The 24,705-nt window shown below is 41.6% G+C and overlaps 1 protein-coding gene across 2 annotated transcripts in view; it reads right to left on the bottom strand.

Annotated features, from left to right (window-relative positions):
- CFAP91 (cilia and flagella associated protein 91) overlaps window positions 1–24,705 on the bottom strand; it is a 37,806-nt gene that overhangs the window by 10,201 nt on the left and 2,900 nt on the right. For both annotated transcript variants that reach the window (XR_011599915.1, XM_070935303.1), the window contains exons 3-12: window positions 19,474–19,631; window positions 18,991–19,074; window positions 18,155–18,211; window positions 17,032–17,213; window positions 11,599–11,776; window positions 10,211–10,368; window positions 8,842–9,024; window positions 8,441–8,583; window positions 7,915–8,031; window positions 3,331–3,402 (exon numbers count right to left, since the gene is read on the bottom strand). Coding sequence is in view for 1 of the 2 variants with exons in the window: in XM_070935303.1 (XP_070791404.1) it covers window positions 3,331–3,402; window positions 7,915–8,031; window positions 8,441–8,583; window positions 8,842–9,024; window positions 10,211–10,368; window positions 11,599–11,776; window positions 17,032–17,213; window positions 18,155–18,211; window positions 18,991–19,074; window positions 19,474–19,631 (1,332 nt within the window). In the remaining variant the exon portion in view is untranslated. The remainder of the gene's footprint in view (window positions 1–3,330; window positions 3,403–7,914; window positions 8,032–8,440; window positions 8,584–8,841; window positions 9,025–10,210; window positions 10,369–11,598; window positions 11,777–17,031; window positions 17,214–18,154; window positions 18,212–18,990; window positions 19,075–19,473; window positions 19,632–24,705) is intronic.

Genomic DNA, 24,705 nt, shown 5'->3' with positions numbered 1-24,705 from the left:
AGGGGTCGGTTCTCTCCCCCCTACTCTTTAACACCTATATGAAGCCACTGGATGAGATCATTTGTGGCTTTGGGGTGAGATATCATCAATATGCTGATGATACCCAATTATACATCTCCACCCCAGAGATGCCCTTTCCGTGATGTCCCGTTGCCTGGAGGCGGTACGGGCCTGGATGGGCAGAAACAGACTCAAACTCAATCCCTCCAAGACAGAGTGGCTGTGGATGCCTGCATCTCGGGTTTCAGAGGCCCCATCACTTTTGATAGATGGGGAAAAACTTGCCCCCGTTGATAGGGCTCGCAACTTGGGTGTCCTCCTGGATGCTCAGCTGTCCCTAGAAGACCATCTAACGGCCGTGCCCAGGGGGGCCTTCGCACAGGTTCGCCTGGTGCGCCAGTTGCGCCCTTTCATGACCTTCACACAGTCACTCATGACCTGGTTACTTCCCACTTGGATTACTGCAATTCCCTCTACATGGGCCTGCCCGAGATGCACCCGGAGACTCCAGCTGATCCAGAATGCAGCTGCACGGGTTGTTACGGGAGCCCCTCATTACTCCCATATAACTCCCCTCCTGCATGAGCTGCACTGGTTACCAGTGGTTCTCCGGGTCCGCTTCAAGGTGCTAGTTCTCACCTATAAGGCCCTACATGACTTAGGTCCTGGATATTTGCAGGACCTTCTCCTGCCTGCCTCTCACCGTCCTGTTCACTCACATAGGGCCACTCTCCTCAGGGTTCCGACGGCGAGCCAATTTTGTCTTGCTGTGCCCAGGGGTAGGGCGTTCTCTGTGGGTGCTCCCACCCTCTGGAATGAATTACCTACCGAGCTCCGCACGGCTCCTGATCTCCGTTCCTTCCGTCGGGACCTGAAGACTTGGCTGTTCAAGCAAATAGGCTGACTCTGATTCCGGGTTTTATTATTTACTATTAATTAGTTATTTGGTTTAAAAGGGGATTTTATTGTACTTGTTTCTTAACTTGTGTTCGCTGCCCTGAGTCCTTCAGGAGAATGGCGGCATATAAATATATGAAATAAATAAATAAATAAATAAATAAATAAATAAATAAATAAGCCCATCATAGTTATGTGATTTTTGTTCAACAATCTGCGTGTTTAGCAATGAAGTTGCCATCCAAATTGTGGTCCTTAAGCAAGGTCTACGGGACATCAAAGTACTTTAGACTGCAAAGGATAAACAAAAAGATTCTTATGTGGAAACAAGAAGTTGCCAGGTTTGGTAGCTTTTTTATTGTATTTTTAAAGATTTATATCCTACCTTTTCTCCACTAGCTCAAGACTGCCTACTATGCCATTCTCTTCAGTTTATTCCCACAACAATCCTGTAGGAATAAGTTGTACTTTTGGATTGCTGTGGGAATAAACTGAACTGGGAGAGCATTAATGGACCCAAAGTCTTCTGCATTCTGAAATAGCTTTTAGGACATCCTAAATTATATGTTTCTATTGCAGACTGTCCTGGAAATGCCCCTATTCTGTTAGGTGCTTCAGAGTTCTGTTCTTTTAAATGATGTTTTCTTTATACCAGGTTTAATGTATACTTACTCCTTCCTTGAATTTCCTATTTGTCAAAGAAGGTCTAGTTAACCATTCCTTGACAAAATTATTTAATTTTTCAAATTAATTATGCATTCAGGGTACCTTTATATGATTGTACCGTATTTCCCTTGTTTCATCTTTTTCTTGTCCCAGGTGTAACCTTACCAGACAGCCCCAATATAATTATACTGGCTTTCTCGTTACCTACCTGATTACCTTATTTTTCCTTCTAATAAACACAGTATTCAGTTGTTGCTTTTGTATTTTTGTTTTTGCCTCCAAAACTATTTTATTTCCTTCAAAATCTATTCAAGTTTATTGTGGATAAATCAGAGTAAATTACTGTATTGACCAACAAACCATGATCAGAAATGAAAATCTGAAATTATTGCAGAATAACCAAGATTTCTCATGGTTACTGAATTAAAAAAATATTTATACCTGCTTCTTTGCTCCTAAAGCTACTACAAAGTTTGGAATACAAAAGAAAAATGAATTAAAACAGACTAACAATGTTAAATCATTATTTCCCTTTGTAGTTTTGTAAGTTTGGATCTAATTTAGAATTTGAATACTGTTTAGTATAAAATATGGTTGCAATCGAAGGGAACATTAGTAGCTCAGGGTTGAATGAGGAATCTTTGGCGTGCTCTGAGCATGATTGTTTGTTTGCAGGTATTTTATTATCAAAGTAGGTAACCTCATCAGTGCTAGTGATTGTGGGTTTGCTGCCTGCTTATGTACAGTAGCTTGCCTGTAGGAATGTGCTTTTCTCTTTTATAATTCCTGATTAGGGTATTGTTTTTTGCTTGATTGTCTAGTATTAATCCTTGCTTATCTGGATGTTGCTTGTTGGAGATAATGTGTTCTGGTTTTTTGTTTCCTTCTTAGCTTTATTGTTGTCTATTTTGAATGGTATATAAATGTGGTGTATGTGTTTATTGATATCTGATTTATCTGAATGTCAAGCTTTCAGGCATTCCTTACTGTTTTGGGGTTTAGTTTGGTATAGGACATCCAGTTTCCCAGATGAAACTATAGTTGAATCTGTCCATGTGTTGTGAGGTTAAGCAATTTCATTGTGTATTCCAACTGCTAGTTAGTTTCATGGATGCACTCTTATTACTCTTGTGCCTGTCTGTTCTACATAGTGGTTGTTACAGTCACTGTCACCTCTTACATTCTATGTTGTAGATGACTTGATTTTTTCTTCTTGGGCTACTGGGCCACTTAATTTACTTAAGATATTTAGGAGGGTATTAATTGCTTTGTGTGCTATAGTAATGCCATGTGGTTGTAAGTCTGTTGATTGTTTCTGAGATGTTTTTTATGTATGGCAGTGTTATTCTTTTCATAGCTTGTTTGGTTGCACTGTAGGGCTTGAGTGCTTAGGCAGATTTTTGATAAAGTGATATGGGCATTCATTTTGTTGGAAGATGTATAGGTGGTCATTTTCCTTTTTCTGGGGTTCTGGGTGGTTGCAGTGCATTTGTACTGGCTTGAATAATGTTCTTACACAGTTCCTGTTAAGTTGTGGGTGGATGGGGGATATATAAGATATAGTTTCATGAGAATATCTTAGTTGACCTAAACACAATATAGTTTATTGTGCCTTCAAAACAATTGGAAGGACATGATCATATGGGTTAGGGTGCAGATGTGTATTTTTTTCTTTTTAAAATGGTTTAATATAAACAGTTGGGAGAGAGACACAAATATTGACAGAATCTGTCATCAAGTTAATGGATGCCACAAAACAAAACTTACCATGTTTTGGATAGCTCTGCCTCGTATTAATTTCTGTAGTATAATTATAGCCAATTCTCTCTCTTCATCTATCTTTAAAAGAAAACAAAAGCACTGGAAATATAGCAATAAGCTAAAACATCTGTTTTCAAAGATTATGTCCTGTCTGATTCTGGATAAATTAGTTGGTACATTTCACTAAGAGACTTGCTTATTGTTTTTGGCTACAGTATGCTGCCCATATTCTTACTGGTATAAGATATGAAGAGAAACAATTAGTGTGTCCAAGTGAAGGTGGGAAATACAAACAATAACTACATAGAGAAAAGTAATAAAATTAAGAGTAATAAGCTGAAGAAGCAGATAAGGAGGAGATGTGAGCCAAGATGCTCTAGTAAGTCAAAATAAGCAACTGCACACTCCTAGAGTGAAAGCTGTCTTCCTTGTGTGGTAGTAAAGACAGCTGATTATCAGGTAGGTGATTTGTAAAGAGACCCTCACCCAGTTAATAAACAAGGTGCCCTCAGCAAAGACAAAAAACAAAAAAATCCTGGCTGTAATAGGGAGTAAAATGATTCGTAAGGAAACTGTAGGCTGACCTTTCTAAGTGAAGATATAACTCTGAGATATGTCATACCATATCCCCACCTCTCCATTACTATTGTTAATATTGTTAGTACAAGAATGGAATCTGGATTCCTTTTGGCAAAGAAAGCCTTTAAAATCAAACCTTCATTAATCACTATTTTTGCAATTTTACACTCATAAGATCTCTTTCAAGATACAGCCTTTCCTTATCCATTCAATACTCTCTCTGATGCTTAATCTACATAGATAACAATTTGTATGCATGTTTTTTCTTTTTCTCATGTTGAATGTGAATGAAACTAATCATGGCATTGGACTAATCTATAATTTCACTCTTCAAAACTTATGATGTTATAGACCCGTAATGGCAAACCTATGGCACGTGTGCCAGAGGTGGCACGCAGCACCCGTTCTGTGGGCACGTAAGCTGACACCCCAATTCAATTCCGCTGCGCATGCGCACGCGCCTCCCGCCGGCCAGCTGGTCCTTGAGCCTCTGCCGCGCATGAGGGGGGCAAGGTGCGTGCAGGGGGCCCACATGCATATGTGCGGGGGTGGGGCGCATGCGTGGGGGCCGCAAGCGTATTGCATTTTGGGGGTTCAGGTGTGTGCACATCCGCATACATGCACGCTTTGGGCACTTGGTCTAGAAAAGGTTAGCCATCACTGCTATAGATGATGACAAACCTGATTGTTTCATTACAGCCTTTTGACTAAAATAATAATTAACAGATCTGGTTGCTCAGTGCTCATTGTGTTAAAGAATTTCTTTATTTTTCTTCTCTCTTCAGTCTAGGAAAAAGAAAACAAAGCATATTTTTCAATTTCTTCTTTTTTTCTGATTGGAAAAGTATTATTGATTTCTTGAAATGCTTGGTTTTGCTTTCTTTTAGTTGCAAAATTTCCGAAGAAAAGAATGAAAAAAGTATTTCATGTTCCAATAAATCAGAGAAGAACTGAGTGACTTCTCCCTGGCCCCTGTTTCTTTCTCCAAAATAAGCCAAGTCAGTTTCCAAAAGTGAGCAGATAAGGGCAAGTAATTCATTTTCATTTTTTTCCTGACTGATCAGAAATAAATAACCTTTTCTCTGTTATGTCCTTGTTCATATATTTCTCCCATGAGCCCATTAACTGCAATTGCCACTTCTCCTTTTTCTTAAACTTACTATATTGATTTGCCTCTCTATATATTCAATAGGGAACAGTCCCATAGGGAACTGTTCATTGCAGGCTAAGATTTTTGTGTTAGCCTTTAGGCTGCTAACTGCTTTAGATCCCTCTTAGTTTAAAGTATTGAATATCAACTGATTATTTGATTGCTTGTAAGTCATTACCCTCAAATATTATTTAATAATTTCTATTGATTGCTTTTTACCATGTTTCCCTTTCCATCTAATAAGCCCAATTGGGCTTTTCAGCGCATGACTTAAAATAAGTCCCCCACCAAAATAAGCCCCCCACCAACTACTTATACGCATGTGCAACCGGTCCCATTTCCTCTGGCTGCTTGCCACGCAAATAACACAAGGTGAGGAGGAAAGGCCAGGAGGGAAGGGTGGGACATGCCCTCCCCTCCCTGTTCTTCGCGCCAGCTGCTGCTACCCTGACGTGTCCTGCTGTCGCTGCTGCCTCGTGGAGCAGGACTCTGCAAGGCTTGTTGTGCTGTTGCACGCAAGAACAGCAGCAGCGCCGCAAGCTTCATCATACCGGCACAGCTGGCATCCTGCCACTCGTGGCTGTGCCGATATGTCAAACCTCGCAGCATTACTGCCGTTCATGTGTGCAAGGGCACAAGCCTTGCAGAGTCTTGCTTCATGAGGCAGCGGTAGCAGCGGCAGTGCAATGAGTCTCACAAAGACTCATTTCTGACAGGTGGGATAAAGTTCAATAAGAAACTTTATTGAACTCACGAGAAGGGTTTTTTTTACAACGTGTTTCCCTGGAAACAATGGCGAGGAATGCCACGGAGCTTGAAAGGTAAGACATCTGCCCCACCTGCCACCCCCAAATTGCATCCCTAAAGGGGGTGGGTGGCTAAGCAAGGGGCAAGAGCCCTGCCGTGCCCGGTGAGGTGGGGGAAGAGAAGAGACAGCAAGGGGAGCCATGTCTCGCTCCACGCATCTCACTTCTCCCCCGCCCCACCTGTCAGAAATGAGTCTTTGTGAGACTCATTGTGCTGCCACTGTCGCCTCGTGGAGCAAGACTCTGCAAGGCTTGTGCCCTTGCACGCACGAACAGCAGCACTGCCGTGAGATTCAACATACTGGTGCAGCCACAAGCGGCAGGACGCCAGCTGTGCCGGTATGATGAAGCTCGCGGAGGTGGTGCCTCCATCCCCAAAATAATAACACATACACCGATAATAAGACCAAGTCCTTATTTCGGGGTTCAAAAGAAAATAAGACCCTTTTTTGGGGAAACATGGTAATTATAGTTTTATTTGTGGATTTCCAAAATATATTTTGTTGAATAAATTACAAGCTTTGTCCCAACAGTTTGTTACTGTGCAAAAATGTTAATAAAGGGAGTTGCAGGCTTTCTATCACCAATAAACATATTATGTTAGATTGCAATAATGAAGAATTTTCAGAGCAGTGGGATGCACTAGAGGACAAAAAAGATTCTCTCAGATCTAGTTATTAAGAGCTCTTGTTAAACCAAAATTCCAAGGGGGTGAAACTTCTGTTTGGGCTTTAATTTGCATTTGGTAGCTAAAATTACCCCAAAAGCTAAATCCTGCCTTAGTCATGAAAGCCAGCTGAGTGACTTTGGGCCAGACATTCTCTCTCAGCCCAATGTACCTCACAATGTGGTTGTTGTGTGGAAAATAGGAAGAGAAAAGTGTGTTGGATGTTTGCTGCCTTGAGTTATCTGTAGAAATGATAAAGATGTGCAAATAAATTAGAAACAATTAGCCAAATAGTGACTACAAACAATAAAAAAGATACTTAAAATTGTCTTTAGGAAGTACATACTGGAATTAAAATTAAAGGAGAATCAGAGTAATAAGAAATGTAACAGTAAATGGTGATCTGAACGGAGGAAATTCAGCATTAAAGGAGATTAGGAAGAAAAAGAAGCAGCAATAAAAGAAGCATAAATATAACAAAGCAAACTAGATTTCATTCAGAAGCCCACTGATTTTGGGATTCTATTATCTGACTCTTGGTGGCCTGCGACTCCCCTTTGGACCAACCTGGCTTTTTTGGTTTGAACATCCTCTCATCCCTACATGAGAAATGCTTACTCTCCAGGGGTGAAATGCTCCCGGTTCAGACCAGATCGCCCGATCCATTAGCGATGGTGGCGGGTGATTCAGAGAACCAGTAACAAAAATTCCTGCCCCCCCCCCATGCCCAGCTGAGCCGCGTGATCATCAGAGGCTTTTTTTTTAATTTTTAAAGGCATTTTTTATACCACCTCTTTGGCCGAAAAAATGCTTTTAAAAGTAAAAAAAAAAAGCTTCTGCCAATCAGGCAACTCAGCTGGGATCATCAGAGGCTTTTAAAAGCATTTTTTTATAAACTTCTTCGGCTGAAGGGGTTGTAGAAAAAATGTTTTTAAAAGAAAAAAAAGCCTCTGCTGATCAGGCAACTCAGCTGGGATCGTCAGAGGCTTTTAAAAGCATTTTAAATGATTTTAAAAGTAAAAAAAAAAAAAAAGTTGGCCACGCCCACCCAGTCACATTACCCCCACCACCACCAAGCCACCCCCACAGAACCTGTAGTAACAAATTTTACATTTCACCACTGCTACTTTCTGGCTTTCTTCCTAATTACTACTGCCATCTTGTGATTGTGACCTTTCTTTGTACTTGTACTTCTGTTCCCCCATGCCCACCCCCCTTCATCTGTACTACTGGTTTTTCATCCTTGTCAGTCTGAATTTATATCTGATGTGAAACCTGATGATGATCTCATCTATGTTCTTCTAACCTGCACCCATGTGCAGTAATAGGCTCCGCCTGTAAATGTTTTTAGAACTAAGTCAAGCTTTTACAATCAACACTACACCTACTAGTGAAGGTATTTCCAATTCTGGAGTGGGTGGGTGAACCAAAATCTTTGATAACCTCTGAAGAAAACGTAATGGCTTGCGTGGCTCTTTAATATGATATTTCCTGTCTTGCAGTATCTGGAAAAGTTATATAATATAAAAAATCAGTCTGTATCCAATTGGCCCCAACATTATTTTCTTATTTACTATGTTCATAAGTAAATAAAATTGTTCATACATTTTACTATATTTATAGAAAATTTCTGATCCATGAAATTTCCTATATTTTTACAATCTAATAAAAAAGAATTTTGAGGAGAGAACCTGGAGAAAATATAATATTCTTTCTCATTTTAAAGGACTGTATGAAATAAAAATGAAAACAGGATTAGAGAAGACAATATAACTCTGAAATTAGCAATAAATAATAATTTGGCATGTTTTGAATCTGTAATTTTTCTTCACTTCTTATTACAAGTAACATTCCCAAAACCAAAAAGGCCACTTATATTGTGGATGCCATGCATCAAAAGTTGAAATAAAATACCTGGTAAACCTGTGCTAATTCCATCTCTAGTCTAGCAGACCGCTTAGTGAATCCATCTTTTGTGGTTAAGCTTCTAGGTTTTGGAGCTTCAGTTCGGGGCTGTGTAACGGAATCAGGAAGAAATGCTTCTAGTTCAAGTAATCCTAAGAAAAACAGAAGATGAACATAGAGACTAGAAGGTATGTTTTAACACTGATGCAAGAGAACTAACCTCTTTTGTCCAAGATGGCTCCTTCATAAATTGAGTTTTTCTCATCCATAAGTATCTCTATTCAATGGAGAAAAACATACTTCCAAATTACTTGTGCACAGGATACATATGAATCTAACTTCCCACACTTGCAGCTCTATGTAGGACATAGTGATCCTGGAATGAATGAATGAATTTGAACATGACTCACCTTCATAGGTGTTGAGAAAGGAATTCTTCACTACATAACGATCTGCATGATTATCTGGAAAGTAGCCAATTCTTGATAATGGAGCATAAGGCTGTGATTCATATTCAGTGTAGTCCTTAATTACATTTCTTCTCTCTAGTTTTCCCTCTACATTTTTTCCCTTGGCTACTACTCTTCTGATTGCTGTAAATAAATTGCAGATAAAATTACACCAGTTTTAAATATAGAAGTTGACCTCTTCATTTCCTTGAAGGCTGGGATTTGGCTACTATTATTTCCATTTGCTAAGAATGGGATACCGAAACATCTTATTGCATTTTTGTTAGCAACCAGTGGAAAATATAAACAGGCAATTACAAACACGGTTAACTGCAATGAATTCATGAATTACTATAAAGATACATTCCTAGCCATGCTGTGTTGCATCAATTTTCTAAAGCTTGAATCAAATCATGCTGGCCAAGTGGACAGCTCTAAACAATTATTGTCCTTTCAGACCTTTAGGTATTAATATAATCTACGCTAGACATCTATACTGAAAGTTATTACACTAATTTAGTGCTGAGAATAAGTTGGCAAGCTGGCTTTGAAGATAGGCATTCTATCATGTACCTAGTATTAAACCATTTAGTTGAAGAATAGTCTCAGAAACAAAAGATGACTCTACATATAGCATTTGTAGACATCAAAATTCTTTGACTTTTTGCCAATGAAAAATTACCTTGACATCCAGTCATATTTCTATAGATTCAAAATTATGATCAGAAATTAGGGATTATTTTGTGGCTAATAATCAGGAATTATTTTGTGGATATTGGACACTTGACAGAGAGAAATTAAAGAATTCAGCTAATTGCCAAAGATGTGTTCAACAATCTATATTGTGATTAGTCCTAGATCCTTTATGTAGAAGCAATCTCATTTTGTTTTGGAAGACTCATTGGTTTTGTAGGTGCTCAGGCTCTTTTCAATTATGTAGTAATAGTATGTGGATATTGGATATTTGTGGATATTGGACGCTTGACAGACAGAAATTAAAGAATTCAGCTAATTGCCAAAGATGTATTCAACAATCTATATTGTGATTAGTCTTAGATCCTTTATGTAGAAGCAATCACATTTTGTTTTGGAAGACTCATTTGTTTTGTAGGTGCTCAGGCTCTTTTCAATTATATAGTAATAGTATGAAAACTAACAAAAGGAAAAGGGAATATGCTTGCAAATAGGGTTGTTACTGCCAGAGATGAACACATGCCCATTCTCAATGATGTGGTTTATTCTCTCTTTCTGTTTCTCAACAAGCCTTCTATTGCTAGGAATTTCACCTCTTTTGAGAATATACTTACTATCTAATTATTTTGCTCCATACCTTTTATGTGTTCATGTTGAATCTTTTTCACTTTCTTTTCTTTTTCTTGCATAAGTTTAAACCAGTGTGCATCTAAGCAACTGACATTTAATTCATTGTGCTTCTCTTCTCGTTTCATCAGCAAGGCCTTTAGAAGATTTAGTCTCACTTCTTGCAGTCTTCAAAAGAGCAAATATATGTCCATTTATTATAAAAAAGTAGATTCTCAAGAGAACTTTAGATGAAATTCTACTAAAATCTGGTATTGGAAATAGTGTATAAGAAATTAATAACAACATAATTTAGATGTCTACAACAAATGGCTCTAGCCATTTAGAGTAGCCATGGTACTGTGTAGCACCAATCATGCATTGCCAAAAATGTTTACTGAGACTGCAGAACCCAAAGGCAGATCCCTAAACATCTGACAGGATAATGCACCATTAGTGGACTGCATATAGCTTAACATGAATTTCTCTTATGCTAAGTGTCTAATCCTATAAATTTTTATATTACAATATAGCATACAATCTCAACAGTGAATATTGTACATAAAAAGAGGACTTTCCATAATCATTATTGGGTTTGATTTTGATTGACTCATATTAGCTAGCAAATTCATTTTCAGGCTTACAAATATAAAGTTACTATATAACTTTACAAATCCTATCAAGCTTATTTCTATTTCCAGTTACCAAGAGAAATAACCAGTGTATTGGTTAAGATATGGAGATAGAAACCAGAAAGATTATGAGTTTTAGTCCCACTTTAGGTACAGAGCCAGCTGGATAACCTTGGGCTAGTCACGTGCTCTTAGCCACTAGGGAGGAGGCAATGGCAAACCATTTCTGAAAAGCCCCAACTAGAAAAGTGACAAAAATTTATTTGAAGGCACATGCACATAGCTAACAGAAATAGTTACTTTGTGGTTTTTAGTTGCTGAAATTTATATTTAACAATGGGAGCTTAAAAAAAGCAAAGGCTTGTGTACCTCCCAAAATCCTTACATAATGCTCTTGTTGTAAATTAGCACCATATTCTTCCATAAAGCCTTGGATAACATTTAAACTGCATTTAAATGCATGCTGCATTTCAGAATGCAATTGTATATGGACAGCTTCATAACCAGCCAAAAATTCCTTGAACAATTTTAAGAAATCCAGAACCTTACACATATTGTAAGGATTGCCACTTCAATGTTTTATTAGAATTATATATTAGTGCTTCAGTTTAGCAGAATACAGCTGGCCATCATAAATCCAAGAAACCAAGTATACAGCATGCTGACCATGTACATGATTTGAACCGAGTGACATTTTGGGGCAAGAAGTATTCAGATAACACACAGTTCCCATTACCAAGTCTGCCAAGGATGAGTGTAAGAACACAGGAATATAAAAACTACCTACTCTTCTATTTCTTCCTCCCGAAAGGCCCACTCTTTTCTCTCCATTTCCTCCATCATTCTCCTCCGTTTTGCAATGTGTACAGCATCATTCAGTGGTGGAAGAGTGGCCTCCCAGGCTCGTTTCTCCCTGGCTCGTTCAATTACTTCCACTTCTGCCTGAGTTGCTGGAAGGCCATGACCTTGAAAGGACAGGAAACAATAAACAGACAGAAGGCTCAAAATACAGTACTGTGAAGCATATGAGCCAAAATATTATTATAAATTCTAGTTAAGGCAAAATTCTAAAGCTAAAATTACCTCTTGAAGTATTGAAAAATAAATGATTAGAAGAGATCATTTTAAGCCATCATATCCAATCTCTTCCTCAATGCTGGAATCCAAAGTAAAGCATCCACCAATTCCTATCAAACCCTTCTTACTGTTACTAAGCTTTTCATAATATGAAAACTGGAATCTACCTTCTTATAATACAAAACCATCGTTTTATTCCTTACATATTTGAAAAGTGTCATATCCCTTCTCCAGTGATTTATCTTAAAATTTAAACAAATCAACTTCCTTAGATTCACTTGGTAATTTTTATATTCTGCTGATCCCTTTTGTTAGACTTCTTTATCTAAATCTATATATCTTAACCTGCTTCTAATGCATTCTGGAGGTGTATTTGAAGAATATAACCATATCCCACTCAGTCATATTTTCTCAACACTAAAGCCTCCTAGCTCCCTCAATCTTCTTTCACTGAACTTAATTTTCCAGCTTTTGATTGTAATTATCGCCCTGTTGTAATTATTGTTCTTGTAATGCCCAGGACTGGAAACATTGGATGTTTACTTGAAATCACATCATACTTTGACTTAATGTTCAGCTGTAGATCAACTATAATTCTAAGAACTTTTTCATACATATCATTAGCAAACCTTTGCATTTATTTTATTATTTATTTATTTTATTTTATTAAACTTTTATATCGCCCTTCTCCCGAAGGATTCAGGGCGGTGTACAGCTAAAAATAAAACCCACAACTATATGAAAGTTAAAAGACAATTTTTAAAAATTAAATAATTTGGCCGAAAGAGCTAAAATAGAAACCACCCATTAAAATAGCATTTAGGCCAGCCCTGCTTGGTGAAACAATAGCGTTTTGAGGGCGCGGCGAAAGGTGCGAAGGTCGGGGATCCTACGAATTTCCGGGGGCAGCTCATTCCAGAGGGCAGGTGCCCCAACAGAGAAGGCTGTCCCCCTGGGGGTCGCCAGTCGACATTGTTTGACTGACGGCAACCTGAGGAGTCCCACTCTGTGGGAGCGTACTGGTCGATGGGAGGCTATCGGTGGCAGAAGGCGGTCTCGTAAGTACCCAGGTCCTAAGCCATGGAGCGCTTTAAAGATGGCAACCAACACCTTGAATCGCACCCAGAAGACCACCAGGAGCCAGTGCAGCTTGCGCAGGAGCAGTGTTACATGGGAACATCGAGTCGCTCCCATAATCACCCGCGCGGCTGAATTCTGGACCAGCTGGAGCCTCCGGGTGCTCTTCAAGGGGAGCCCCATGTAGAGAGTGTTACAGTAGTCCAGACGGGAGGTGATGAGGGCATGAGTGACTGTGCGCAAGGAGTCCCGGTCCAGAAAGGGACACAACTGGTAGATCAGGCGAACCTGATAAAAAGCCCCCTTGGCCACAGCTGTCAAATGGTCTTCTAGGGCCAGCTGCGAGTCCAGGAGGACACCCAAGTTGCGAACCCTCTCTGAGGGGGTCAAGGTCTCCCCCCCAACAGTCAGTGGTGGGACTATCTGACTATGATGGGATGCCGGCAACCACAGCCACTCGGTCTTGGAGGGGTTGAGTCTGAGTTTGTTTCTCCCCATCCAGATCCGTAAGGCCTCCAGGCACCGGGTCATCATGTCAAGGGCATCACTGGGGTGGTCCGGGGTGGAAATGGACAGCTGAGTATCATCAACGTACTAATGGAAATCCACCCCAAAGCCACGGATGATCTCGCCCAGCGGCTTCACATAAATGTTTAACAGGAGGGGCAAGAGGACCGACCTTTGCGGGACCCCACAGACTAGGGGCCTCAGGGTCGACCTCTGCCGCCCTGCCAACACAGACTGCGTACAGTTAGAAAGGAAGGAGGAGAACCACCGCAACACGATGCCCTCCACTCCTAGCCCCTCCAACCGGCGCAGCATGATATCATTGTTGATGGTATCAAAAGCCACTGAGAGGTCTAATAAGACTAGGAAAGAGGAACAACCCCTGTCCCGAGCCCTCCAGAGATCATCAACCAATGCGACCAATGCCGTTTCCGTGCTGTACCCAGGCCTGAAGCCCGACTGGTACGGATCTAGATAGACAGCTTCATCCAGGTACTGGGGATGTCGCACCACCACACTCTCAACAACCTTTGCCACAAAGCGAAGGTTGGAGACTGGACGATAGTTCGCTAATATAGACGAGTCCAGGGAGGGTTTCTTGAGGATGGGCCTCACCACCGCCTCTTTCAAGGCAGAGGGGAAGAAACCCTCACTCAAAGAAGCATTAATAATCCTCTGGAGCCAGCCTTGTGTAACCTCCCGAGTGACCAGCACCAACCAGGAGGGACACAGGTCCAATAAACATATGGCCGCGCTCAGCCTACCCAGAACCCTGTCCACGTCCTCAGGAGCCACAAGGTCAAACTCCTCCCAGCTAACATTCTCAAGACCCACCTCCATCACCCCCTCTGAACCTACCCAGTTGGAGTCCAAACCCTCTTGAATCTGAGCGATTTTGTCATGCAGATATTGCACAAAGTCCTCAGCCCTACCCTGCAAGGGGTCTTCCCGCGCTCCCTGATGAAGTAGGGAACAGGTCACCCTAAACAGGGCGGCTGGGCGGTTATCTGCAGATGCAATCAGAGTGGAAAAATAGTTAGATTTTGCTGCTCTAATCACCACTAGGTAGGTCTTAATATGAGACCTCACCAGTGTTCGGTCAGCTTCGGAATGGCTGGCCCTCCAACTTCTCTCTAGGCGTCTTTTCCAGCGCTTCATCTCTGTCAGCTCCGTGGAAAACCAGGGAGCCAATTGAGGTCGGCACCAAGTCAGAGGCCGCAAAGGCACGATGCGATCCAAAGCTCCAGCGGCCGCCCTATCCTAGGCAGCCACTAGTTCTTCAGTCGAGCCATGAGCCAGAGCCTCAGGGAATGGCCCAAGCTCCGTCAGGAACCTATCAGGATCCATTAGGCCCTGGGGACGGAACCATCTAGTCGGTTCCGTCTCCCTGAGGCGAGGGATAGCGGTTCGAAAGTCCATACGAAGGAGAGAATGATCAGACCATGACAAGGGTTCATCGACTAAATCCCCTATTTCTAGATCATTCTGCCACTGACCAGAGACAAAAATCAAATCCAGAGTGTGTCCCCCCGCGTGGGTAGGGCCTTGAATTAACTGGGTCAGGTCCAAGGCCGTCATGGAAGCCATGAACTCCCAGGCTGCCATTGACGTTTCACCGACAGATGGCAGGTTGAAATCCCCCATAACCATAAGCCTGGGGGTATCAACCGCCACCCCGGCTATCAGGTCAGGCAGTTCGGGCAGGGCCACTGCCACGCAGCAGGGAGCCAAGTACGTAATCAGCAGGCCCATCTGCACCCCACGACCCCACTTCACAAGGAGGGACTCACTCGGACATAGACTTTCTTTAATAATAACCGCCATCCCCCCCGCCCCTACCCTGGGCCCTCGGCTGATGAAATGCCCGGAAATCTGGTGGGCACATTTCAACAAGGGGCATCCCCCTTTCTGAACCCAACCAGGTCTCCGTAATATCCGCCAGGTCCGCTCCCCCCTCCTGGATAAGGTTGTGAATGAGGGGGGCCTTATTTACCATGGACCTGGCATTGCACAACATCAGCCGGCGGCCCAGGCCCTGAGAATCTGCGCTACCTGGGGACCGGAGTGCGCAATCGCTCGAAGATAGCGAGTGCGCACTCCCGAAACATGATATAGCCCCCTGCTTCCACCATACCTGCCCTTCCCACCCACAGTACAGATCAAACAGCCCTCACTAGATCGAGCTCTAGCCCCCTCCCTGGTGTCTGACCCTGCACCCCTTATGCCGCTGCCCCCCCGCCGGACCCGGCCTCGATCCTCGTGGATTACCCCCCAAACCCACTCTGGTTGTCCCTGAACCCCTTGAATTTTTTGTTAAAAACACATTTAAAAAACCCCTCAATCTCCTCTTTGCCGCATGCCAAAACCTGTCATCAAGATAGGCCCTCGATAGCATGGAGGGCCAGACCTGCGAGAGGGGGGAATCTCACAGCACAAGAAGCTCGGCCGCTGAGTACATCAAAAGGTCGCAAGGGATGAAGATGAAGACAAATCCCGACCGGGTTCCGTGCAATGGTTTAAATGGTCCGGAGCGAAGTCGACAGTTCAAAACGGGTGGCTGGGCTCTCATTCTCTCTCATGCTCTCTTACAGCAAGAGGAAACCGTGCCATTTCGACAAACTCAGGGGACTGCCCCTCCAAGCTACCCTCTCACGGTATGAAACCCCTTTATTTTATAATTAATGTGAAATTTACAATCAGAGACTATCCAGCCAAAATCTACAACAATCTTCTATTATTAGAGATGAATCAGATGTAGATGTTATTGCAGTTTAATTTTCTTCTATTTTCTGTTTGTAAATTAGAACACAGCAAAACATTACATTTTTCTCACTTTGGATAGTAAGATGGCCAATATATAATGTGGGGAAACCAGATAGTTTCTTCCCGTCAGATGACAAGGTGTATGCACTGATGAAGATACTTAACTGTAAAACAGAGTTTTATATATCAGGCAATAGCATGAACAATTTTGGTAGCTAAAAATAAATCTTATGTGTGTACATGTACACAAAGGCGAAATAAAAACCGACAGATCATGTGAGCATAGGTTTGTGAAACTCCACAACAGAACAGCTATACAAACATTTGGGAGCTATGCTTTGCTTCTCTCTTAGCCAACTGTCTATTCCATTTTGACAGATGGATCAGCAGCAGAAACTACTTTTATTTGTGCTCCGGTGGTCAAATTCTAGAAAAGACAGCCAAGACTCTTATAATACATACTGCAGAAATGGAGTAGGATGTCACCATTCTTAAAATCTCTACCTGCTTCCATTACATTTCTGTAACTTTACTACTCAGCTATTAAATTGTTAATGAAAGGAGAATGATTGGCAGGATGGAAGACAGGCAAATAGGGCTAGAGCTCCTAACACAAATTAATGAACTTTGTAAGCACCCTGGCTACTGGAATTGCTAGAAGGCTTAAGTGCCCTCATAATTGATAGTTGAGGTTGTTTCTTCTTTGAAAGCCAAAGGTATGAAAGGTCACATCATAGGAGCTTAACTATATTACAGAAAGACATTGTACCCTGAGTTCATCAGGTCTTAAACTCACCCCATGTCAGCGTGGCAAGAGTTAACAATTCAGGTATTGAACCTGAAGGAACTATGTATTCAGGGCTATAGGGGTCTGTCTGAGCTTCACCATCCCGATAATCTGTTTGTGTTTCCACGGTTCGTGAAATGAGATAGGCTGGTTTGTCTTTGGATTTTGCTGGATGAGTCTGTAGCTCTGGCCTAAAATGCAAGGAACCAAGCAACATCTTTCAAAAGTTCCTACATGATTAAAATAAGATTTTAGTTATGTCAAATTATAATATGCTTTTGTTATTGTTATTCCACAATGTTACTAAGGAGTTCAAAAATATTACATTCCATTGTTCCTAAACCTTTTTAATCTTGTTCTTTCCTTTTATAAATTACTTTCCTCGTTATTTTGCTACCCCTGGATTCTGTTATTAATCTAATACACCACTCACACACTTGGTTCATTTTCCCATTCTTCCACCTAAGACATAAAGACATCTGTAGTTCATATCAGTATCCCAGAGATAGGGGGGAATCTGTGTGTGCTTCCCTATGCTTAACAATATTTTGTGTCAGATCCTAAAAGTGATACTGCCATTCAATTGGGAGAAGGGGGCCCCCTGGATTCGATTTATTAGCATTGCCTGTGTCAACAGATAGTTTACAACCTATATCCTGGTGCTGAAGCACCCCGAGATCTCCTTACCTTTGGGGAATGTTTATGACGGCCATCTGGGTTGTTTCACTTTAAGGGATAATGGAGGATAGCAATGGGAATGCATGCTTATCCGGTTCTCAGGGCAGCTGGTAAAGAAAACATCTTCACACTTGTGTATTGGATAAAATCTGCATTCTGGCTAACGGGAAAGGTCTCTACTGCTTTAATCCTACTTGTCTCGCGTAAGGGTATTCAGACGTTGCTTTGAATCCATTGCTGTCACTTCTGCTTAATAAAAAGTTACTTTTGAAATATTCCATTTCAAGAGTCTTCTCTTTCTTAAGTTAGAGGGAGAGGCAATCCTTACAATTTTGTCTTAGATTGTTTTCATGCTTTTTAATTTAATTATTAGAAAAACTAATCTCTTGAGATATGAAAAAACCTTATCATTTCAGTGATTAAACATTAGCGCTAATACTGGTTTATTACTTACTTTGACATTGCATAAACAACATTCAGTGGAATTGGCTTATCAAATGGAATGAAAGGTCTAAAAATAAAAAACAAAATTAAGAATAAATCCATCAAACAAAAAGGATATTTCTTCAGTTATAACTCCCAGGACTCTTATTTCACCAGCAACTACATATTACTTAACTGATTACTTTTCAATAACTACCGTGTTTCCCCGAAAATAAGACCCCGTCTTATATTTTTTTGAACCCTGAAATAAGCGCTTGGCCTTATTGCCATGCGCTCAAAAGCCCGATTGGGCTTATTATCAGGGGATGTCTTATTTTGGGGAAAACAGGGTAACTGGTTTTAACCTGTCTATGGATATTTTAATTATTTTATATATACTGAAAACTGCTGAGAGTTGCTTGAATGTGGTTGGATAAAAGTTTGCTTAAAAAAATAAATACATATATAATAACTAGTCTCCCTCAGCTATTACAAAAATGTAATTTTTCATTCTCAAATTTCATTTCAAACATGTTACTAAGGGGGGGGGTATGTATGTCAAAAATTTGCAAAATTTCTGACTTATTCTTGACAAATTTCAGAGAGTAAAATATTTTCAACAGTTGAAAAACTATTAATTAAAATGATAAAAACAATTAGTATTGTTCCTTACAACACACATGGACCTCTTGTAACCTATACAGATTTACCTTTAATCAAGACATCTGATCAAGATGCTCCTGAAGCTATAAGTACTTAGGTGGGGAGGGTAATTGAAATTAGGAAATAATTTTCATTTTTAAAATAAAATTTTTTGGCAATAGCTATTAATTTGGTCAATGAGATTTAATTCTGTATGCTCCCCACCGTTCAAAATATTTCCAGCGATTCCTTCCACTAACTTCAGGATCTTCATATTCAATTCTGGGCACCTGAAGTGAAGGTGGGGCTCTATAAAGAAAAATAATATATACAAATTATTAATGAATCTGATATTTCAGAGACATTTTAATTTCTTATGAATCTTGTTTTTTAAAAATTAGTGGGGCTTCAATAGGTAACTACCAACAACACCTTGAAGTGACAAGGGTGAAGCTTTTTGAAACTATATTTCTTATATACTAGGAACTTTTGTAGCTGGGCCACTTTTACATAGCTTTCCTCAACGAATCTGTTTTTCATGCTTTAACAGTTGCTCATTCCAGAGATAACATTTCTCAAATCAAATTTGAACTGCAGACTTCATGGTTGTAACATCCGCTAACAGTATCCTGAGTCACTGTACAGTGCAACTTGCAACAACTGCAAATGAATCACAATTTAACTAATATAAAATATAAGGACACTTACACCACAAGCTGCTGAAAAGTCTCAAAGCGTTGCTGTGCCCTTCCTCTCCATCTTCGATCAATGAATGGAGGAACAGGATTTTTTTCTTCTAATTGCACAAAGTACGATGGATAGTGAATCAAATTACTAAACATGGTTTTAAATTCTGGTACTTTCCTCTTTTTATATGAAAAAGACAGAAATGCAACATTATATATTATTATGTTATATGTAAGGCTTAAATACAAATATAATTCATCATTATCATTGGTTCATTTTGCATGAAGCGCATAGGGCACAGTGCTAAAATCTAATTTTTTTTGCCACTGGCTTGGTGGGCATGGTTTGGTGGTGGTCATGTGACTGGGTGGGTGTGGCCAACCTTTTTTTTTACTTTTTAAAGCATTTTTAACTAGTAAAAAATGCTTTAAAAAGTAAAAAAAAAGGTTCCGATGATCAGCACCTGACCAGCCAGACCCTCCCTCGCCAACCCAGACCCAACGCCTCCTAGCCCTAAAGATTGCCCGCCTTTCTACCTCGGCCACCCAGTCCGGGAGATGATGGAGTGGGGGGGGAGAGAAACAAAGTGCTCGGCTGCCCCCCCTTTTCACTCACCCCGAGCTTCCTGCCGTGGATTTTCCCGCCTTGCTTCATGTGCCCAGGATCGTTGCCCTTGTCTTCTTCTTCCTCCTCCTCTCCATCTTCCAAATGGAAAAACGCCAGGAGCAAGTGCAAAAAGAAATGCGCGCTTGCTCCTGGCATTTTTCCATTTGTAGGAAGTTTTCGTACCTGTGAAGGCAAGTCTGGCTTCCTGCGCTGCTCGCTAAAAACCTCACCAGTACCCCTGTGTGTGCAGGTTGTGTGTGTGTGTGTGTGTGTGTGTGTGTGTGTGTGTGTGCATCTTTGCTCACACACTGGTCTTTCGCAGCAGCCCGTGCCCGACGTCCCATCCCTGGCCAGCTGAACCGGAGTTGGGGAATTTATTAGTTCAATTTTTTATTAGTTCAATTTATATGCCACCTTTCTCCGGAGACTCAGGGCGTCTTACAATGCATTTAAAAAAAACCATTATAAAAACATTTAAATATTAAAATATTAAAACCCATTCAGACCATTCATGGCCGGCTCTCACAAGATCGCAACAGCGGGCAGATGGCAACTGAAGACATTAGAAATGCTGTTGGAAGAAGGGATTAATTTAACTTGGTTACAGTATAATCAACTTCAATTGAGATGGAAAGAGGACCAAAAAACTGGTATAATGATGCATGAAGAAGAATTGGTTAGACATATAAAAGAGAAAGGTCCAATGCATATTAAAAGGGTTTATAATGTTTTGTTAGAAAGGGACTCAGAAACTGAACTGGTTAAAGATTGTATGATAAAGTGGGCACAAAATTTTGCAGAACCAGTGATGTTGGAAACATGGGGAAAAATATGGGTTCAGAATGTTAAATTTACACAGTCACAGAACTTGAGGGAAAACTTTTATAAAATGTTTTATAGGTGGCATTTAGATCCTAAGAAATTATCGTGTATGTATCCTAATGTTCAACCAAAATGCTGGAGATGTGATTGCTTAGAGGCCACATATTACCATATGTGGTGGACTTGTAAGAAAGTGAAGGCTTTTTGGATAAAAATTTGGTGGGTCATGCAAAATGTTTTGAAGAAAAAACTTCAGTTTTCTCCACAATTGTTTTTACTGGGTATAGTTAAGGGTTTTACATTGGGTGAGACAAAGCTGATATTGTATATGGTGACAGCAGTGAGATTACTGATAGGTCAATATTGGAAAAATGAAGCTATGCCCACTGTTGAAGAATGGACTTTGAAAATGGCCAGTTTTGCAGAGATGGCGAAGATTTCAGCATATTTAAAAGACCGAACTCAAGAGACTTATGTATGGGAGTGGAAAAAGTGGATAGATTATGTGCAGAATAAATATCAAACTAAGAAATATCAGATAGCTTTTAACTGAATGTATTATATAGGGATAGAATAATTGAATTTTGTGAAGATTTGAATAATACACAGGGGATGGAGGGGTTCAAGTTTTATATTGATAAGATTTTGATTTGGATTATATTTTGTGGAAGTCCTGGGGGGATGGGAGGGTTAGGGGGGGTTAGGGAGGGTTGGGGGGGGGAAACTGGGGAGAAAATGTATTTGTAAAACTTTTTCAAAAAAAAAAAAAAAAAAAAGATCGCAACAGCGAGATCAAGGGCCCCAGGCCTGCCGGAAAAGCCATGTCTTCACCGTTTTTCAGAAGGCCAATAGGATGGGGGTGGTCCGGACCTCAGGAGGTAACTGGTTCCAGAGGGCTGGGGCAGCCACAGAGAAGGCCCTCCCCCACGGACCCGCCAGCCGGCATTGTTTAGCTGATGGGACCCGGAGGAGACCAACTCTGTGGGATCTTACCGGTCACTGGGAGCTATGTGGTAGAAGGTGATCTCGAAGATAACCTGGTCCTGAGCCATGTAGGGCTTTAAAGGTAATAACCAACACGTTGAATTGTGCCCGGAGACCAATAGGGAGCCAGTGCAGCTCGCGGAGAATTGGTGTAATGTGGTGTATCTAGGTGCACCCACAATAGCTCGCGCGGCTGCATTCTGGACCAACTGTAGTCTCCGAACACTTTTCAAGGGTAGCCTCATGAAAAGCGTGTTGCAATAATCTAACCGTGAGGTGACAAGGGCATGAGTGACTGTGAGAAGAGCCTCCCGATCCAAGTAGGGTTGCAATTGGTGCACCAGGCGAACTTTTGCAAAAGTCCCCCTAGCCACAGCTGTCAGATGTTGCTCTAATCTTAGCTGTGAGTCTAGGAGGACACCCAAATTGCGAGCCCGTTCTGAGGGGGACAATTTCTCCCCCCCCCCAGAACCAAGGATGGACAATCAACATAGTCTTTAGGAGGCAATACCCACAGCCACTTGGTCTTGTCTGGGTTAAATCTGAGCCTGTTGACTCCTATCCAGACCCTCACAGCCTCCAGGCACCGGCACATCACATCCACTGCATCACTGAATTGACGCGGGGTAGACCTGGGTATCATCAGCGTACTGCTGATATCTTACCTCGTATCGTCGGATGATCTCACCCAGCAGCTTCATGTAGATGTTAAATAGGAGGGGAGAGAGGAGAGAGGACTGAGTCCTGAGGCACCCCGCAAACGAGGGGCCTAAGGGTTGACCTCTGTCCTCTTACCGACACCAACTGTGACCGACCAGAGAGATAGGAGGAGAACCACTGTAACACGGTGCCTCCCACTCCCAACTCCCTTAGTCGTCCCAGAAGGATACCGTGGTCAATGGTATCGAAAGCCGCTGAGAGGTCAAGTAGCACCAAGATGGAGGAATGACCCCCATCTCAGGCTTGCCAGAGATCATCCATCAGTGTGACCAAAGCAGTTTCCATGCTGAGCCAGGCCTGAAGCCAGACTGAAAAGGGTCCAGAAGGGTTCACCCCTTCTAGCCTTGCCTGGGCCGGGCTGGCTGAAGCCATCCCCAGATTGCATGCCATGGGTGGTGGGTCCGCTTGGGGGAGCCGCCTTGGGGTTGCGCAGCATGACAGCTGATTTCTGTTGCTCTTAAAGGCCCTAGAGCGGATCCGGGCGCTGCCATTCCAAGCCTCTATGTGTGTGTCTCTCTTTGCTCCTGGTCTTTCACAGCAGCCCATGCCTGATGTCCCGTCTCTGGTCACTTATCTTAAAGGCGCCTCGCCCCGCCCCGCCAACCCAGGAAGGGGAGCGGGTGCCTTGGCTGCTCTGGCCACTCCAGAGATCCCCGACCAGCCTACCCAGGAGGCGCAACAGGTGAGGCAGTGGTTGCCCCTGGCAGGCTTGGAATGGCAGCACCCGGATCCACTCCGGGGCCTTTAAGAGCAGTGGAAATTAGCCGTCATGCTGCTTGACCCCCAAGGCAGCTCCCCCAAGTGGACCCACCGCCCAAGGAGTGTGATCTGGGGGCGGCTACGGCCAGCCTGGCCCGGGCAAGGCCAGGAGTGAATTACCGAACTCCGGTTCAGCTGGCTGGGGACGTGACGTCAGGCATAGGCTGCTGCGAAAGACCAGGAGCAAAGACACACATACACACAACCTGCATGCACAGGGGTACTGGTGAGGTTTTTAGCGAGCAGCGCAGGAAGCCAGGCTTGCCTTCACAGGTACGAAAGTTTCCTACAAACGGAAAAACGGCAGGAGTAAGCGCACGCTTCTTTTTGCACTAGCTCCTGGCATTTTTCCAGTTGGAAGACGGAGAGGAGGAGGAAGAAGACAACGAGGGAGACGATCCCGGGCGCATGAAGCAAGGCGTGAAAATACACAGTAGGAAGCTCAGGGTGAGTGAAAAGGGGCAGAAGCCGAGCACTTTGTTTCTCCGGAACCGGTAGAAAAAAAATACTTAAAATGTTAAAAAAAAAAGTTTCAACGATTGCGCATCGCTCAGCTGATCGTTGGAACTTTTTTTTTTTTTTTAATTTTACTACCAGTTCAGTAACCAGTAGCATTTTTTACTACTGGTTCGGGCAAACTGGCCCAAACTGGTAGCATCTCACCCGATAGGGCAGCAAGTTTCTTCCAATGAATCCTATCTGTGGAGATATCTTTGGCATCTTCAAAAATGAGAGCCCAAGTCTTAATATTTCCTTCATATAAATGACTTAAAACATGTAGAGTCTTAAAAAGTTTGACAATTATCATTAAGTAGAATTATATTTGTATTTGTATATAATTATTTTTTCACACAAATATAATTAGGATATACACATACAAATATAATTCTATATATGATAATTGTCTAACAATCTACTTGTTTTAAGTCATTTATGTGAAAAAAAAATTAAGACTTGGACTCTCTTTTTTGTGGGGATTTTTTGTTTTTGTTTTAAACTTGTTTATTCTTAGACTGTTCAAATCACTAAAACATTCAACTGCCAGTATAGGATTTACTGTACCTTCCAGACAGAAATAACTGCTTGTGAAAACAGAATTTTCTCTCTAATAAAATATTACAAGTAAATTGAAACTATACCAATTAGTACCTTTAAAATTGTCAAATTTAATTTTCTGCTCTGCTGGATAGTTAATAGTTTTATATTTAACTTAGATATACACATATATACATACATATATTCCACTATTCAGGTACCTCGGCTTATGAAACTGAGCCCAAAATTTCTGTTGCTTGGCAAGACAATTAAGTGAATTTTGCCACATTTTATGACCTTTCATGCCACAATTGTTAAGTGAATGAT

This window comes from Pituophis catenifer, unplaced genomic scaffold (genome assembly GCF_029215685.1).
Source record: "Pituophis catenifer annectens isolate HBS135680 unplaced genomic scaffold, rPitCat1.0.hap2 SCAF_2, whole genome shotgun sequence".
Taxonomy (NCBI): domain Eukaryota; kingdom Metazoa; phylum Chordata; class Lepidosauria; order Squamata; family Colubridae; genus Pituophis; species Pituophis catenifer.
Note: the sequence above shows the minus strand (reverse complement) of the source record. Positions and strands in the feature narration are given on the sequence as shown.